At 49.3% G+C, this 19464-nt stretch overlaps 1 protein-coding gene across 1 annotated transcript in view; it reads left to right on the top strand.

Annotated features, from left to right (window-relative positions):
* The window catches only part of NIPAL2 (NIPA like domain containing 2), an 81789-nt gene extending 78633 nt beyond the window's left edge, over positions 1-3156 (top strand). The window contains exon 11 of the mRNA XM_042923451.1: positions 382-3156. Coding sequence (XP_042779385.1) covers positions 382-494 — 113 coding nt within the window. The 3' untranslated portion in view covers positions 495-3156. The remainder of the gene's footprint in view (positions 1-381) is intronic.
* The last annotated feature ends 16308 nt before the right edge of the window (positions 3157-19464 follow it).

Below are 19464 nucleotides of genomic sequence, written 5' to 3'. Positions count from 1 at the left end.
CGAAAGTCTGTTTTCTCTGTTGTTATATACTTAGAACAAACATGGAAAAGGGGGAAGGACACCGGGCAGGAAGGTGTGGAGATGAGTAGATGCTTCATGTTCCCCCCGTGACTGATCCAACCTGGTTTCCATGCTCAGCACAGTAGGCCCTGTGCGGTGGGGAGACAGCTCTCTCCTGTGGACGGCGCATGGTCACAGTCAAGGGACATGGAGTTCTGAGGCCTTTTCTTCCCGGTGTTTATCTCTTGTTTAGAGGGTGACCACATATTATAAAAAACGGTGGTGGGGGGGAATAAAATGTGGCTTGGAGAGAGGAGAAATTATTAAGACTTATCCTTTTGTATGAGCACAAAAGATTTTCTGTGATTACTATCTCCACAGGGAAACAAACACTGGACAAAATACAACCAGATTCAAATGGCTTATCCTATGGAACTTTGCCTGATGGAAGTGACTCAACGAAGAGCCAAAGTGGAGAGAAGAAAGAGGTCTAAAATGCCGAGAGGGATGGCTTCTGGCCTGTTATTCGATATCACCTTTGAAAAAAACTGCACATGTTCCATTGGTGTCCACAGCTTTTCTGTGCTGACATGTGCTAGCTAGCATTACCCGTCCTTCACCGTGTCTCCATTTGTGCGGACAGCGGGGCCTTCCTAAGCCTTGACAGTCTCATGTCTTCATGGAATGTAATTTGAAGTGTTCCCCACACCCTGGACTTGCCCCTAGTGAACTCCTAACTGGCTAGATCTTAATTAGGGCCTGGCTACTCAAGCAGGACTGTCACACAAAAATGTGCGTTCACGATTTGGCTACAGAGCACATAGGCTCTTCCCACTCGACTTAGAGCGTCAGCTGCTTTGCTTTAAAGAGACATGTTAATCCCACAACCTCATTCTGGTACCAAAGGTTTGAGAACATTCATTTCTCCTACGACATCTTTTATGAGCCTCCCCCATAAAGATCTCACCTTTCTATTCCTAAGTTAGAATGGTGAATCATCTTTCCTGAAAATGAGCCCTATTATAACCATCCTTTTATCTTTAAAATTAGAGTTTGTAAGTGGCATTCTGTGATGGTGTGTACCTTGGCTGGTGAACTTTTTCAGATTAAGAAAGGAACCACCTCAGAATTAGGACTAATTTTTCAAAAAACATAGAATGATGAACATTTTCTTCAGCTGTATGATCCTATTATACTTGAGTTGAAATTGAAAACTTCATATCCTATGCCTGTATTTGTTTAGTTCTTATGACTTATCTACTGGGTATATTTTAACTCCTGACACAAGGGTCAAAACTCATATTTAAGTTCTTAGTGTTACCTTCACTAGCGTACCATTTCTTCCCCAAGTTATTATCTCGAGCTTTATAAATTCTTCTAGGCAAAAGGACAGCTATGATTAGAGACCTGGATTTTAGCCATTGAAGTCTGTAGACATAGCCAGGTGGCCCAAGCTGAGACCACAGAGGAAGGCCATGTGCTGCTATACCCTGCCTGGCTCCACTGCTGTGACTAGTCAGATACCTACTAAGATATATTTGTAGGGAGAGTCCATAATCATATCTGTTATTTATGAACTGCTAATATATTTAAATGAGAAGAAAAAAGCTAGCCTTCACTGTAACCAAAATCAAGTAATAAGCCCTATCCCTAATGACATTTCAAAACCTTCAGATCACGTCTGACATGCCAGTCCAAAATTGTTCAGGCCAGTTGTCTGGCATTTGTAAAGGTTGTTTATCTCGGAGCTCTTGAGGCTGTCGTCTGAACTGCTTTGGGTCTTTCAGCCTCATTCCTTGTCGTAACCTATGCTCCTGACCAAACCTGGCCACAAAGGCAAGATCCGAATCTATCACCCACGTATGAATAATAACCTAGAGCCCGTGTCTGGCTTTTGAACTCCTGGTAAGAATTCCTGCTGTTGTGGAAAGTATCCCCCTAATTCAAATAAAACAGTCCTATAATTTATGGCATGTTTTACTGAATCGGTCCAACATGTTGGCACTAGAAGGCTCAGCTAAGAAATGTGTCTGGTGTCTTAAACTACAGATTTCTGATGACTCTTAAAACTGGTTTCAAAGATTGCGAAAATATTTAGACTAAAGAGTTGTACTTGAAGTGGGACTCCATTTATAGCTACAGCACGTGGTTTTGAGCACTGCAGAATTTTGCACAGACACAAGCATGATGCCAATGCGTTAGTAGTTGCCAACATTCGCATCTTTTAAAAATTCTGTGAGATGACATTGACTTATGCACATCTGAGCAATCCAGCAACGCTTTAGAAGTCCAGGCAACATACAAAATATATCGAGACCTAATTTTACTTTCCACATTGCTTCTTCAAAGCCAGGTGAATAGGAGTTTTAGTTGTACTGGCTCATAAGATTTTTTTTAAATTACAAAGTGCATGACAACAACCAAAGCCAACCCAGTCCTTCTCTTGGCATTGTGAATCGGGGACCTTTAGCCAATACTTGACTCATTTGACTGTTTGTCTAGACGAGGGGCCTGCAAAATTTTCCTGTAAAGACGCAGAGAGTAAATATTTTTGGGTCTGTTGGCCAATGTTGCTTGTCGCAGCCACTCAACTCAGCCATGATAGCATGAAAGCAATCATAGATGATGCGTAATGAATGAGCACGGCTGTATGCCAGTAAAACTTTATTTACAAAACAGGTGGTCAGCCCTAGGCCTGTAGTTTGCCAAGCCCTAGTCCAGACTCCCTTGCCCTTCCTATGCAGGGTCTTTCTTGTTCCTTGGACATTCAGGAGTTGAAAAAGTGGCACTTCATGGTCCATGACAAACTAGGATACTGCGGCATGGTGGAGCCATGTCTTGATATTTACATTAGGATCTTGTTGCTTATATAAGATACAGATGGAAGCGGTGAGTTCATTATGGGTGCCCAAGTTTCTCTTGAAAGCAGTGGTTCTTTTGTGAGCACCACTACCTGAACTGGAAGAGCCTTTCCAGTCCCATAGTCCAAGTTGATAATAGCCTCAGAAGTGAGTATGAGCCACCTTTCATCAAAGCAGAGGACTTTACCTAATCTGATTGTTTTCACTTTAAGTGTTTGCTTAGTCTATGACCATAATACTTTCACTACCAGAATCACTTGGGAAAAAAATACAATAAAAACTTCTCAAGCAGTGACTCAGAATGTATTTTTCAACACCCCCATCCCACCCCCACAAGCTCCTGGAAATTCTATTTTGTGGCAAAGAAAGAACAGGAAAAGGCAGATTTCGTAGATTATTGCAATGTTAGTGCTAGTGAAGAGTAATGGTGATAATGTGCAAGTTTGGCTCCAAAAGAAGCAGGTGTAAATGGTGGGTATGACTTAAATGGATTGAAACACTGAGCCAAGTTCCTGGAAGCCAAGAACCCTCTCTATGCTCCTTGTTTCCAAGCGCACAGCTCATGCAGGGATGGTAACCGTCTGCGCTCGGCCACGCTAAAGGCTGCTTCATACTTGCCAATTTAATAGTGATGTTATGGACATAAATATAGCAGTAATTAAAATGAAACTTCCCACCCCCCACCCCCCCGCCAGACTGCTTTACTTAAATTCCAGGGCTGGTTATGGAGATAATCCTTGCACTGGCCACTGCCTACCTAATTCACATGTCTGGCGCTAGTGAATCTGAGTGCTTTAGTGAAGTTGCTAGATAAACACCACACGTGTTGAACTTTTAGAAGAAGATCTCAGAATTGAACCTAACGTGATTGTGTGGGAAATTTAGGAGCTGCTTCTAATCGTTGGACTCATCAACAGTCTGGCTCTTATTATGGCTGTCTTGAAATTAAAAAGAAAAAAATCCACACAAACATGGTTTCCATGCAAATACAGACCGATCTTGGGCTATTAAACGTCGCGTTTTTAGCAGTTGTGGTAAGTGCAGGGAAAAGCCTTCCCACCCAGGAATTCTTGAGTCTGTCCCCTTTCTTACCAGCCTCAGGGTACCACACAACATGCAGCCCTGTGCCAGGAGAGCAAATCAGTTACAGGAGCTATGACCCGTCCAAGGAAACATTTTTTGCAAGAAAGAGAGGAAACTCCTCCCTCAGTGTTGGTCCTTATTGAGAGTTAATGAGTCCCAACCACAATGTAAGAGAGGCATATCAACTCCAGTATCAAATAAATGTGTTTTGGGGTGCACCCAGCTGAGCCAGATGTTGCCAGCAGTTTCACAGAGTTCCAGGCAAGGTGCAAGATAGCCCCCGTGTTCCAGGAAAGAATCTCCTTCCCAGGGAGCTGGCAAGTGCCAGAGAAGGAGCCCCTCCACTCCTGACAGGACCAGCACGCGTGAACCAAAGCCACTTTGCACATTTGAGCTGCTGCTACCCAGACTCAAGCTAATCCTTCCAGTGTGCACACATCCCACTTTGGGAGACTTTTCCTTCATGGTTCTAATTTGAAAACCAACCTCAGCAATTTTCTGAGGTTTGGGCTCTACTCCTTCCGTCCAAAGTTCCTCACCTAAACCTTCTAAAACGCTAAACACGAACAAGGAAATGACCCAACTCAAGCACTCTTGATCCAGGGACTTGAAGTTTGAGTTGTTTGCCTGATTATAGACCCAATCACCACATGCCTCAAACTTCCCAAAGACTGATTAATTCGCTTAAACATAATTGATCACATACTATTTTCGATGTAGTGTGTTTAAGGTTCTTAGTATAAAAATGAATTCGACATGAAGACCAGCTCTGCAGGAATGTACTGTCTGGTAAACAACAGCTTTCATTTCTTGAGCCCCTATGATGTGCCAGGTGCTGTGCTAAGTCTTTCACTTGTGCTACTCACTTAACCCTTATAATTTCTGTACCAGGGAAGTCATCATCCCTATCTTAGAGATTAAAAAAACAGGGCAAGAGGCAGGGCAGAGACCAGGGTAAGTCAAGAGAGGCACCTGGGGCATGAAATTGAAGAAAGATCATGGAAATCTTACTCTCAGTATGGTGACAGGGCTGACCCAGCACCTGTGGGGCCCTGAGAGTGAGTTGCTCCTTAAATGCTGTGCCCTAAGCACCTCCTTGCATCCTAGCTCTAGCAAAAAAAGTGAAGTGGTTCAACCAGTGTCATTCAGCTGGCGACTGGCAGAGCTGGGATTTGAACCCAGGACATCTAACTCTGCAATCCACACTCTTATCACTAGTATCGCTATACCTACACTGCACAAGACAACATCAACAGTTCCTTAAAAGACTTGAATAAAGGCTATGGGAGCCCAGAGGGGAAAGCGGTCATTTTTTACTAGGAGGCAATCTTTAAAAAGAAATTGGGGATTGTGGTGGGTTAAATGGTGCCCCCCCCCCACAAAGATTTGTCTACCTCCTAACACCCAGAACGTATGAGTATGACCTCTTTGGCCAAAGGGTTATAGATGTAATTAAATTAAGGATCTTGAGACAATGTCATCCTAGATTACATTCTGGACTACTCAATCCAATAATAGGGTCCTTATAAGAGATGGAACAGGAAAAGATAACAGACACACTGGGGGAAAAGCCACATGAAGATAGAGACAGAGATTGGAGTCACGAAGCCATAAGCCAAGGAATGCCAGGAGCCACCGGAAATGAGAGGAGGCAAGGAAAGATTCTCTCCTAGATCCCTGGGAAGGAGCACAGCCTGCCAACACCTTGACTGATTAGAGGATACCTTTCTATTATTTAAAGCAGCCCAGTCTGTGGTACTTTGCTGCGGGAGCCCTAGGAAACTAACGCAGGTATTGAGCTGGTCTTCAAAGTCCATATAGAATTTAGACCTAGATGGAAGCCCGTGAGCGAAAGAGAAGCTGAAGAGCTCAGAGTAAGCTTGGAAACATCTGCAACATGGAGTCACGCGAAGAGGAAGGCAATTGATAGGACGAGAAAGGCAGGTTAGAAGGCCTTGAGTGGCCAGCTCTGACACAGAATTAAGGGCTTGGGTTTGATTTAGGAAGGAAATGATGGCATTAACTTCAGTTCTGGGGGTACAGGGTGGACCTAAGGACATAATAAGAAACTCGCCTCTCAGAATTTCATGACATTCCCCTTTATCTTTCTTAGTCATTCACCATCGATATTAGATGGCATAATAAACATTCAAGAAGCAAGGACTGAATTCAGGCTTTGCATTTGTGGCACATCACATCCTACCAGAAATGACCAGTGTAGCCAGGCCTTAAAGGCTGGGTGGTGACCCCTGAGATGGCCTTGGGCAGAAAAGCTGGGCCCAGAGAAGGATGTGCCGGGCCAGCCAGAACTGCACTCCCCAGAACCTGAATTGGGAGATGTGGAGAGTGTCAAGGGGTTAGGCGGGGAGCTGAGGCTGGGAGCCCTCCTGGGGAGGTGTGAAGGCAGAAGGGACAGCAAGGGCCATAGCAAGCCATGGTCAGTAGGAGACGGAAGTTATAGAGAAGAAGGAATTGTGAGCATAGAAGAACCAAATCTGTTGGCAAAGCAAGAAAGGCAGTAAGCAATACTATAAGAGAAGTAGATGCAGAGTGGGGTTGACCAGCGAGTTTCGGTGACAGCCAAGGCCCAGGCCCAACATGGGAAGGTCCAGGTAAGTGAAGCTCACCTCCTTCCACTCAGAGGCATGTTTACAATAAACAGCCAACCGCCAGGGCGCCCTGGGGGGCTCAGTGGGTTTAGCGTGCCACTCTTCATTTTGGCTCAGGTCATGATCTCACAGTTCGTGGGATCGAACCCCACATTGGGCTCTTCTCTGACAGCACGGGGCCTGCTTGGGATTCTCTCTCTCTTTCTCCATCTCTCTGCCCCTCCTGCACTTGCCGTCTCAAAATAAATAAGCATTAAAAAAAATAACAGCCAACCCCTTCTCCAGCTGGCCGGAGAGACTGAGTTCCTGGCCACGGGAAGGGTCTGATTTTTCCCAACACTCATGGGGTTAACAGAAAACATTAGTTAGATGTGGCTGCTGCTAGCACATAAGGGGAAAGGATAAGCCCATTTGAGAATCGCTTCAGGAAATTCAGGAAGAAGCTCTTCCCAGCATTCAAATTACAGGGCAGCACTATTCAATGACAGTCCGTAACCAGTAGGGGGCAGTCTTCAGATAGGAGACAGGAGAAGGTGGGCCCAAGAAAATGACCACAAGTTTCTGGTGGCTCCTAGGCTTATTCTTAATGAACATCATATCCTTGTTCTTTTTTAAAAGTGTAGTAAACCTGATATACAGTAATTTAAGAATAGCCAAGGCATCTGCTTGGGGGGGAGGGGGGGGCGGTGCTGGAGGAGGGCAGCGGGATGAAGACAGGTGTTCCGAGGGGAGCAGCAGACATAATGGGAAACCTTCCCAATGTAGAGGGAAACATCAGTCGCACCTAAACATACAAACAAGAAAAAGTCCCGAGTTCAGTAGCAAAAGAGGCTTATGATCACCTCATTCCTTAACTATCCACCAGCTCCCTACGGGTGGCCCTACGGCAACACCAGAGAAATGAACAGGGCAGGGGTGGAGGAAGGCATCTCCAAGCAACGCAGCCCTTTGGCCAAACGAGGAGTTCCTCCTGCGGAGTTTGCCCTGCTTCGGGACCAGTCGGACATCCCTGCAGACCGCAGAGCCATGGCCACGCTCTCCCCGTGGCGCAGAGGTCTCCAGCCTCCAGCCCCAGGGGCTGACTCTGATGGGGACGTGATCAGGAGGGGACATGAGCAGGAGCGCCCCCCTTCTCCACTGCTGCTGCCGTGGAGCGGGGTGGGGAGGGCAGGCTTCTGAGGAGGAGGACCGAAATCTGCTACAGGGGCCCAAGTGCTCCCCTCGATTGCCTTTCCACGGGCCTCCTCTAAAGCAAGCCACCTGCTTCCTGCACAGCCAGCCCCAGCCTCCAAGGTCTCCGCAAAGAAGAAACTGATCCAAACCACCGCTGAGGATCGAGAGCCTTGGCATTGCCTCCGCTTATATTTGCTGTTCACTAAGGAGTTTTGTGGAATCCAGACTCATTTTCCACTGAAACAAGGGAAAGTAAAGACAGCACCAAATAAAAATAGATTCCTGGCGTTTCCTGTTTACTCAGCGCCTCTGCTCTCTGTAGGCCAGGGGCTTCTCTGGACATCTGGAGAGAACACCCCCTCCAAAGAACATAAAAGTGATGATTTCTTCTCTTCCGTATTCCCACTTCCTTTTCTTTGGTTGCTTGTAGGTTTATCTTGGGGGGTCTGCTGGATGAATCCCCAAACTCCTTTTTCTAGCTCTATTTAGAAGGAAACAGATTTCTGGGTGCCTGTCTGCCTCTGGTGACCCCGTTTCCCCACTTATACAGCAGAGCTCATTATTTCTGGCCTGCTGGACCTCAGAGAAGATACAGGAGGGACTGGGTGACTGCTAGAAAGAGGGGGCTTGAGGGCTGGAACAAAGACCTCACGTCCTCCTTCAGAATAATGCAGGCAGAGCCCGGGGTCCCCAGCAAAGGCCCAAGGTGACAAGACAGAAAAAGTTTATTCAAAAGGACTAAGCAGAGGGGCCAAATATATCAGGCCTAAGGACACATGTGTGACTTTAAGTCCTTTCTGACAACCGTGGGGATGTCAAACAGGTTTGGAGAAAAGGTCTGAGTGGTGAACCAGCGGTGCCTGGGTGGGCTGGGGGTGACGGGTCCTCGCTGCAAATTGGTATATGGCCCCTGTGCATGGCCCACGTGCCGAACGTGTTTTCCCGTCCAAAAGCAATGAGAACAGCCTCACTTTGCCGACTGACTTTTGCACCACAACAATAAAGTTAATAATGGAAAAAACATTTATCCCGTGGCTAGGGACACTCTCCACTACCAGAGTGTTGGATCCACACTCTATCAACAGAAGTTGCTGAGAGCAAACCAAAGCTTATTAACTGATTTTTATGAATGATTGAAGCAGCAAAGCAGATTTATTTCATTTCCATAATTTAGCAATTGACAATTACATAAATAGCTTTCTAAAGTCATCAGGATGAAAACCATCCTGTTCTTGAGAGGAAGAGAAATGAAGTGACAAAAAAGAGCCAAACCAACGTGCCACTGTAGGGGACGGTTATGGGCTGACTTGTGTCCCCCACCCCCCACCCCCCACTCAAAGTAGGCGCTGAAGTCCTAACCCCCACTACCTCAGAATGTGACTTTATATGGAAAGAGGGTCTTTACAGAGGTAATCAAGTTAAAAATGAGATCAGTTAGGGCAGCCCCTGATCCAGTTACCGCTGGTGTCCTCGTGGAAAAAACGGGAAATTTAGACACAGAGGTCCACAGAGGGAAAACAATGTGAAGATGCAGGGAGGAGACAGCCATCTATGACCCCAAGAACACCTGAGGCTCCCAGAAGCTAGGAGGGAGGCATAGAAAGATTCTGCCCTACCGCCCTCTGAAGCGACCGATCCTGCTCGCACCTTAGTCTTGGACTTCCAGACCCCAGAACTATGAGCTAATACACTTCTGTATTTATGCACCCCCAATCTGTGGTTACAGCAGAACCAACCAAGTAACCTAGGGGCTCGTATCTCCTGTGGCTTCCAGCACGTGACCCCCCCTGTTTGGGGAACCTCCATGGCACAGACCTTGCTGGGAAGCGGAAACTCCCCCCTCCTCCCACTGTGAAAGCCGTAAGGCAAGACCCCTGTCCCCAACCCCCGGAAGTTCACGCTTCCTCCGGGAACACGGAGTCTGAAGCACGAGACGGGTAAGATTGTATTCATTTGTCACCGGCAGGGGTCGGCATCCGACGTTCAGTTGTCACGCCAGTGCGCCCGTGCAGGTGACACCACTCAGTGCTTGCCGAAGCCAGCCAGTTGGTTTCACCTGGCTCCTGCCCCTTTTCCCAGCCTAGTCCTGCAGACTTCCCGCCGCTTCTGTGATCTCCTCAACAAACAAATCGGCGCAGATCAGCAGAGAGCGGAGTGTGGCCGTGGAGCTTTGACCGGCATTCCCAACCCCTGCTTGTCCACGGCCCCCTGGACATCTTGGTGTCGGTATGTCCAAAAGCAAAGTCATCGCCCAACCACCTCTCCTCTTTTCTGCACCCCTGCCACCCAGCTACTTCTTTTAGGGGCACCCCTATGCTCCCTAGGCCCAAGCTGGGCCTCAGGGCCATCTCTGACTCCTCCCTTGTCTGTCAGCCAATCACCGCACAGATCACATTAGACCTCTCTCCCAAGCATCCTGCCCATGCTTCCCCTTCTTCCTAGACCCCTAGCTGCTGCCCTCATTTTAGGTCCTCCTGACCTCCTACCTGAAACAGCTCCCCAGCTCCCCCACGAGTTTGTCCCAATCTGTTCCCTCAGATTCAGGCTGAGGCAGGAGAGTAGAGATGGAGAGAGAAAGGCCTCAGCCTGTCCCCGCCTCTCTGCCCTTCCTGCTTTTCCCAGGCTGCAACTCCTGCCCTAACTGACTTCCCACATCTGTTCCCCGTTGGAACCCTCCACCCTTCAAAGCCCATCTCTAACACTTGAAAATTTAATGATTTTATCACCCAGATGTTCTCCTTCCCTCTTGAGAATCCCTTCTACTTTCTTTTGCTGTTGTTTTGGTGCAACTCTTAGGTTATTCCACTTAGAGTTAGTCATCTACAAGCTCATCTGATTCCTGGTATCTAATTATAACTCTTTGTGGAACAGGATTTGCCCTGGACTTGTCACCACCTCCACTGTCATAACTATCATCTCCCACTGGATTATTGCTATAGCCTCTGACTGGTCATTCATGTAGAAAGGCCCAAGTCCAAAGACCTTATGTGATCTGACCTCCTTGACCTCTCTGCCCTGAAGGCCCCCTCCTACCTCCTTCTCCAATTCCCCTCCAGCCTCACTGCCTTCTCCCTGGTCCTTGAACATACCACACCTACTTCTGCCGCAGGGCCTTTGCACATGCTGTTCTCAGAACCATGCTAACCCTGAAAGTTGTCTAAATCTTTGCTCAAATGTCACTGACCACCGTATTTAATGCTGCAACCCATCCCACCTTCAGCCAGCACTCTTAGTTCCCATGACCTTTTTCTCTTCCTCCTCTTTTTCTCCATAGCATCACTTACCCCCTAAAATACTGTATAATTTGTGTCTTTATTATGTTTATTGTTTGCTGTCTGCCTCTCCACCCTCGCCTGCCACAGTGGGAACTCCCCAAGAACAGGGATCTTTGTTATGCCCTCCGATGCCTCGAATGTGGTAGATGCTCATCAAATATTTGTTACATAAATGAATTTCTGTATTCTGCATACACAGGGCTATGACAGTCACTAGGTTCCCAAATCATACTACTTTTTTTTTTCAAGCATAACTGCCTGGTTGCTTGGCTGCTCTTCCTGGTGCTGCCATGGAAACCAACAGCCCAGGGACAAGTTGCTTCTCATCAAGTCAGGCAATGTGTATCGCCCCCCACTGCCCCCCCCTACAGAACACACAGCAGTGTGCCCATGCCCCCCACGGCCTGAGGACATGATGCCATGGCCAGTCAGCTGGAAGTATCCAGGATGCAAACAAGAGAGGGACGGGCCCCTCTACCAGCTGGAGCGGCCTCAGGCTTTCTCCGTGACCCGGTGCAGCGAGCAGAGGAGCCTCCCTGGAGGATTCACCCCCGGCTGACGTCTGCCCACACAGACCACACATTCTGTTCTCAGGAGATTCTCAAGTCCAAAAGTTCCCATTGCCTCCCCCAGGCATCATTTTTTTTTTCTCTATTCCCAATAATAGCAGACATTTATGATGCACTTTCTAAGGACAAGGCACTTTGCGTGTATCATCTGCAAGCCTCAGAACACTGCAAATAACCATTATCATTCCCCCACCACAGTTGAGGGCCTAAGGCGCAAGGAAACTGATCAGCATGCCTTAGGTCACAGAGTTCAGTGGTGTGGGGACCCAAGGCACGGCGCAGTCCTCGGCGCACTGCTCCCGCCCTCCTTGCTTGCTCCCCTCTGCTGCAGCTGTCTCCCACCCTGCACCTGCAGAAGGGGGCAGGGGGCAAGCAGTGGGGGCAGAAGGTCCCTGTCTCTGCAGCACCCCTGGAGCGTGCACATCGCACACATGCACACACACAGCGCAGCGGCACGGCCTGGGGGCCGCTGGCTCTCACCGGAGTAGGTTTCCGAGGGAGGCCGAACTCTCTCCGGAGGTCTTTGAAAACTAACAACAAATAAAAGATCAGCCCTTCTCTCTGGTATGACATATGTGTGGTCGTGCCTAAAAGCAGAGATGAGCTGACCCCTCAGCTTTATGACAATGATGAACCATTACTGGACAGGCGGACTGACTGCTTGGAACATTACTAAATCTGTTTTTAATAACATCACCAATCCAGGACCAAACCCTAACCCGGCGCTGCAATAAAGTCCATCATCGCTGGAGAGAGAGCACTGGGTCAGGGAGGGCAGAGCGGGGAGGCTGGGGACGGCCTGTTTGTTCTGAAGTATGGGGCTTCGTGAGTCATAGACCAGCTCGGGGAGGAGTGGAGGGCTTGAAGATTTATCTCAGATGAGGTCTGAGGAATGAAGAAGAAAACAATGGCAAGGAGACCGTGTTGGAGCAGCAAGGATAACAGCCCGGCTTGAATGCTGCTCAGCAAAGGGACAAGGACGCTGTGCTGTGGGCACACACACAGCATGCAAAGTGTGGGAGTCAGAAGCACACAGAGAGAACACCTAACGTGTCCAGGGTTATCAAGCAAAGCTGGTCTCGAGCACCGCTTCCGTGAGTCAGATATTAAGTAGTACGATGAAAGTCCGCCACCAGCAAAACCTGGTAGGTGCTGAAGAAACAAGAAGGGTGTGCAGGGCAGAATAGGAGCCCGCAGCCACCTTCCAGGAGCTGCAAGGCGGTCACGGGAAATGGAGTGTGACGAGCATAGAGGAGAGTGGACAGGATCTCAGGGCAGTAATGCCAGCGGCTCCGCCTGAGCATCCCAGGGCATTTGGCTGGCTGGCCCGGGCCCTCAGACACTGCTGGTGTCGACAGCACTCCATCACCTCCAGTCCCTGCCAGAAGGAGTAGGACAGAGTTCCTATTGGGCAAAAGAATGCCAAACTGAGCAGAGGAAGGTCTGAGGTTCTGCGTGTGAGCTTTCAGATAGCTGAGAGGTAAGCCGTAGATGCTGCTTGGTGGGGAGACTAAGGTCCCTGGAGCCCCCAAGAGTGTGGCTGTGCAGTTCCCCTAGGCGACACAGGCAGGGGACGATGGCCTCTTCTCTGCTCCTGCACAGAACCTGCACTTCACCAGCTCCCGGAGTCCATGGTGCATCCAGCCTGGTGCTCACACGTGGGGCTCCAGTGGACAAGCAATAGCGAGGCTCCTCATGGCTCCTGGGAGAGCGTGTGTCCGGGATGGGAGCGGGGGAGCCCCTGTGTCCCTGTGTCCCTGCAACCCTAGCCAAGGGCTTCACGTGTAATACTCCTGGGGCCCCCTTAGGAGGGAAGGGTTGAAGGTCAGCAGATGAGGGTGGGAATCCATGGCTGCTGAACGGGACGCCTGGTGGTGGGGCCACAACGTGGAACTTGTGACTTTAAAACACTCCCAGGGGCGCCTGGGTGGCTCAGTCGGTTAAGCGTCCGACTTCAGCTCAGGTCATGATCTCACGGTCTGTGGGTTCGAGCCCCGCGTCAGGCTCTGTGCTGACAGCTCAGAGCCTGGAGCCTGTTTCAGATTCTGTGTCTCCCTCTCTCTCTCTGCCCCTCCCCTGCTCATGCTCTGTCTCTCTCTCTCTGTCAAAAATAAATAAACACTAAAAAGATTTTTAAAAATACAAAATAAAACACTTCCAGACTGCACTGCGGAAGTGGGCAGTTCAATTACAGGAAGGGTCTTCATGTCTGAAATTCTACCCTTTGAGTCCTATGTGTATTAATTAGCTAATGCTGCATAACAAGTCCTTCCAAAACTTAAGAGACATAAACACCAATACCCATTGATTATCTCTAATCATTTCTGTGGGTCGGGAATTCAAGAACAGCTTGGGTGGGCATTTCTGGCTCAGGGGACTGTCATGAAGTTGCAGGTGGATACCAGGGAAGGCAGCCATCATTTGAAGACGTGGCGGGGCTGGAGGATGCACTTCTAAAATAGCTCACGTGTGACTGGCAAATTGCTGCTGGCGGTGGACGTGGGGCCTGTGCTCCTGCCCACATGCGGCTCTCCCCAGGACTGACTGCTTGAGTCTCCCCATGTCATGGCGGCTGGATCCCTCCAGAGCAAGTGATCCGAGGACCAAGGCTGCGGTGCCTTTTTGACCTGATCTTGGAAGTCACCCCCCATCACTTCTACCATAGTCTATTCATCATGCAGGCCAGCCCCAATTCAATGTGGAGAGGGATACCCAGAGGTGAGTGCCCTGGGAGCTCCCTTGGAAGCCAGTTACGACCTGTCTTTTTTTTTTTTTTTTTTTTTTGAGAGAAGTAGGGAGTATGAGTAGGAGAGGCACAGAGAGGGAGAGGGAGAGATAATCTCACGCAGGCTCTGTGCTGACAGACGCAGGGCTTGAACTGACAAACTGTGAGATCATTACCTGAGCTGAAAACGAGAGTCGGACGCATAACCAACTGAGTCACCAGGTGCCCCACCACCCTGTCTTCTGTGACATCCAGTCATTGCCCACAAGGGCCTCTGGGAAAGGCAGTAATTAAATCACGTCAACCCAATTCTTACCCTATTGAAACTGACTTCTAACTGGGTTTTATTTCCCCAGGCATGAGGGAAAGTCTAAGGGGAGGCTAAACGAACATGACAGTGAATGCGGGGGGGGGGGGGGGGGGTGAAATGTGGGAAAGGAAGTGAGATCCAAAGGAAAGAGGGAAAAGCTGAACAAGGGTCTTCTCTCCTGCATGCCCAGGGCTCCCCTGCTCATTCATTCGCCTCTAGAACAAACAGGGATTGCACCATGGTGTGCTAGGGGCCCCGTAGTGACCCAGCCCTCCCATCCAAGTTTAGAGTTCCAGGTGGCTTCTGTTCCCATGTGGGTATCAAGGTCCAACAGGAGCACAGAGGAAGAGCTGCATGGAGTCTGGGGTGGGGGAGACCAGGAGGGCTTCATAGAGGAGGCATCAAAGTGAGCTTTCCCAGTCCCTGTACAGTTGGAGAAATAAGCAGAAAAGGCTGAGCATCTCATGCACTGTCAAAGGAAGTCACAGCCAAGTTTTCTAACCTCCAGCCACCAAACAGCACATTGGCCGACTCACGCAGGACACGGCTCTCTGGCCGTCGCGGGGAGGGGACCCTGGAACCACAGGGCTGGCAGATGGCCGGGAGCAGGAAGAGACACCACTGCCGCTTACCAACATGAAGCCCAGGCGGGACCACAGGCTGGCGGCTTTCCGTCCTGTCACCTCCAGAACCGGGGAGGCAAACCTCGGTAGGCATCTTCACCCAGTCCCATCTGGGCAAACCTCCCTCGCCCAGGGGACAGTCTTCCAAAGGCCCAGTGCCGGCCTCTCTGGCTGGATGTTTACGCTAGTTCTTACCATGAGAATTGTCACAGTCACTGCACGGTGTTTGCCTTTTTGCGCTGACGTATTTCACTTAGCAAAATGGCCTCGGGGTTCATTCATGGTGCAGTGTGTCAGAATTTCCTTCTTTTTTAAGGCTGAGTAATATCTCATTGTATGCATATACCGCATTTTGTTTATCCGTTCATCTGTTGATTGATCCATGGATTGCTTCTCTGCCTTGGCTGTTGTCAATAAGGCTGCTGTGAACATGAATATACGAGTCCCTCATAGTGAAGTATCTGCTTTCAATTCTTTCGGATTTATATCAGAAGTATAACATTGCTGAATCATATGATAATTCTCTTTTTTTTTTACGTTTATTTATTCTGAGAGAGAGTGAGAGACAGACAGAATCCCCAGCAAGTTCCGTGCTGTCAGCACAGAGCACGATGTGGGGCTCGAACTCACAAACCTCGAGGTCATGACCTGAGCTGAAATCAAGACTCAGACGCTTGCCTGAGACACCCAGGCGCCCCTCATGTGGTAATTCTATTTTTACTTTTGTGAGAAGGCACCATACCATTTTCTGAACCAGTTATTATGTAACAGCTAATAGCAGTAGAAGGATTAGCGAAAGCAACCACCCTGCAAAGCCCTATCAGCACCCACACGTCTTTCTCATGTAACTCATGGATCTGGGCTCAGATCCCGACAGAGAACCTGCACTTGCTTGTACTCAACGTCGCTGTCATAATTAACCTTTCCAAACTGTGCTCCTCTCACAGATGAGACTCCTGAGTTGAGCTGAGGAAAGGGAACTTGTCATGGGCAACAAAGAGTCAGGACTCAAGAGACTTGAACCCTGGCAGCCACGCTCCCATCTGCCTCAGGGAGGTGCGGTTCCGAGCCGGGGTTAGAACTGGAGCTTGTGCAGCTGTATTGCCCAGGTCATGCCCCCGAAATGCTCTTTGCCTCAGTTTTTCATCTAGAAAATGGGTCTAATGGCACTGACCTGGGGATTTAAGGATTAAGTGAGGTGACTGTCTTAGTCTGCTCTGACTGCCATAACAAAATGCCATAGACGGGGTGACTTAAACAACAGAAATGTATTTCGTATGGTTCTGGAGACGAGACGTCCCAAATCAAGGTGTCAGTAAGGGAGTTGTCATTCTGAGGCCTGTCCTCTTGGCTCATAGGTGGCTGCCATCTCACCATGCGCTCACATGACCTCTTCTCTGTGCAAGCTTGGAGAGAGTGCAGGCTCTCTGAGGTTTCTTCTTAGAAGGACACTAACCCAATGTTGGGGGACCCACCCACATGACCTCATCTAAGCCTAACCACCTCCCAAAGGCCCCATGTCCACACTGGGGTTGGGGGAGTGGGGGAGTTAAGAGCTTTGACATAGGAATTGGGGGGTGGGGCAACATGCATTCCATCCATAACAGCATCTTACAAGGAGGTGTCCCTGTGTGCCAGGCCCAGTGCTGAGTGCTTCACCCCCATTATCTCACACTGCCCTCATCACTGCCCAGCAGGGCTGCCCAAGGCAGGAGACTTTTGCTGCTAACCGCACAGGCTCAGAAACCAACCGCAGGACAAAGGGTAAGCGCTCAACCAGTACTTCCCATTACTTGCTCTGCTTTGCAGATAAGGAAACTGAGCCTAAGAAGTTGGCAGAGGTGGGGAGCTGGGCCCTGGATCCAGGCTGCTTGACTCCAGGCTCCCTGTGGAAGGCACTTCGTATGCTTCCTGGTGCAAGGTAAGTACTCAGTGACGGAGGTACTGGCCACTGATGACAATCATGATGTCTCCTTCTAGTTCAGGCAGCTGCCCTGGCCGTGGTTGCCTGGGTGTGGAGAGCAGACCCCACAGGGACAAGCACCTGTCCCCGAGGCCACACCCACCTCTCCACACTGTTGTCTCGGCCTCTGATCCTTCCCCACTCCCGTTAGACACGGCCCAACTGCAAGATGCAGCTTCCCATACTGCCCTGGTGCTGATGTGGGGGCTTCTGACGGTCACAGGAAGTCAAATGTCACAGCATGCAGAGCCGCCGTGGCATGGCTCCAGCTCCTTCCCGCCCTTCCTGTGGACTTGCCTTCGAGAGCCAGCTGCACCCTGCGGTGCTTGCGGGAGCTACCGTGTGCAGGGGCCTGTGCTCTTCCCACGTCAGAGGGTTGAGTTGTACCCATGCTCCTGAGCCTGGTCTGAAGACTCCCGGAATCGCTTCGCTTTCCCCCTCTCCCCACGCACACACATGCACATGCGCATACACACACACACACACACCCTTCAGCACTGTCTCCCACCTTCCACTTTGTCTTACAGTTATTAAAATGCATGTGTTGTCTTTCTTGCCAAACTGCAAGCTCCCTGCAGGCAGAAACCAAGAGGACTCCGTGTTCTGAGTGCCCAGACAGGTGCCAAACCCCAGCCGTCTCTCCAAGAATGCTGATCAAACTGGAGCGAACTGTCAGAGTGAAATCCAAAGCTCCCAGGGAATCGCATTATCTCCTGAGCCGGGCCAGAAATGCCCACATGAAAGAAAGTCTTTGTGTCCCAGACACTCGCTCCAGGCCTCCCCCATGAGGGTGGGAGAGATCAGTCAACACCGAGGGCTTAAAACCTCTGCTTTTTTTTCTCTTTTCCCTTTTAGGGCATGTTTATTGTTATAATTGGCCCAAATATTTTAATTCCCACAAAGATGTGTCACCTCCAATCTCGGCAATGTCAAAATGTCATCGAGTAACCTCCCTAAAGTTCCTTTGAACCTCCGTGTCAGCCAACTCCCCCAGGAGGGCGCAGCACAAAGCCCGGTGAGGGTGAGGCCGTAGGTGTATTCCCCCACCTGCTTCTCCCGCTTCTATATATATGCAAACTCGTTCCGAGAAATAAAACAACTGTCTCTGGTGCTCAAGCTAAATCTTGCAAAGATTATGTCTTGCTGCTCTCTATAAACTGCCCGAGAACTGCTTGTCTCCAGAACTATTATCCTCAGAAACAGAAAGAACATTAGCATCTCTCCACGTCATCCTTGCTTTTGCCTGCTGCTCTTCGAGCTTTCCTCCACAGCAGCATTTTGCTTTCAGCCCTAAGCATCATACTTTGCTAAATAATGGTGCGGGGAAAAAATCTTTTTTAAGAAACACAGCCCTTTTAATTTCCCAGCCTGCGGATTTGTTTTACACACGTCCTTTCTCTCTAGTTTTTGGACACGTGGTATGGTGCAAGCTCTCTGCGTCTATGGTGGCGTTTCATTTTTAGTACTTGTGTTGGAGCATGACTCATAGGTGTGTGCACTCACGTATGTGTATCTTTACGTGGATGCGTGTGCATTTGTGTAGATGTATGTGTACATAAGCACACGTGTGTGTGGTTTTGCGGCAGTGTTTGACCCAATATGCGTGTTAAGTTTCTCAGCCAGCCCTGCTTTTATGTTGGGACAACATGGCTAGTTTTGGCCACTGAATCGTGAACAGAGGTTAACTTGGGGGCCAGGACAATCCATGTGCCTGTGTGGTGGCAGCCGTTATGAACCGAACGTTTGCGTCCCCCCTCCAAATTCCTATGTTGAAGCCCTAACCCCTAATGCGATGGTATTTGCAGGTGGGGCCTTTGGATGGTGATAAGGGTTAGGTGAGGTCTTGGAGGGGGAGGTGAGGAGACAAGATGGGATTCGTGTATTTATAAGAAGAGAAAAGAGAGACCAGAACTGTCCTGCTCACTCGCTCTCTTCCATGGGCGGACACAGCCAGAAGACAACTATCTGCAAGCCAGGAAGAGCGCCCTCACCAGGGACGGAATATGTTGGCACCTTGATCTTGGACTTCCCATCCTCTAGAACCGTGGAAAAAAAGCGCGTCTATTGTTTAAGCCCCCCTCCTCCCTCCGCCTGTGGTACTTTGTTATAGGAGCGGGAGCCGACTAAACCAGGTCTTGGAGAGTGTATTCTAAATGAAGTAGCTTCAAGGGGGAAAAGGCTGTCAAACTCACACCAGACTGTGAAGCAAGGTACAACTGCTGAGTGTGCTTAGCCGTTGAGATTTCAAGGTTCATCTCTTGCTGCAGCAAGCA

The sequence above is a fragment of the Panthera leo genome, chromosome F2 (assembly GCF_018350215.1).
Source record: "Panthera leo isolate Ple1 chromosome F2, P.leo_Ple1_pat1.1, whole genome shotgun sequence".
Taxonomy (NCBI): domain Eukaryota; kingdom Metazoa; phylum Chordata; class Mammalia; order Carnivora; family Felidae; genus Panthera; species Panthera leo.
Note: the sequence above shows the minus strand (reverse complement) of the source record. Positions and strands in the feature narration are given on the sequence as shown.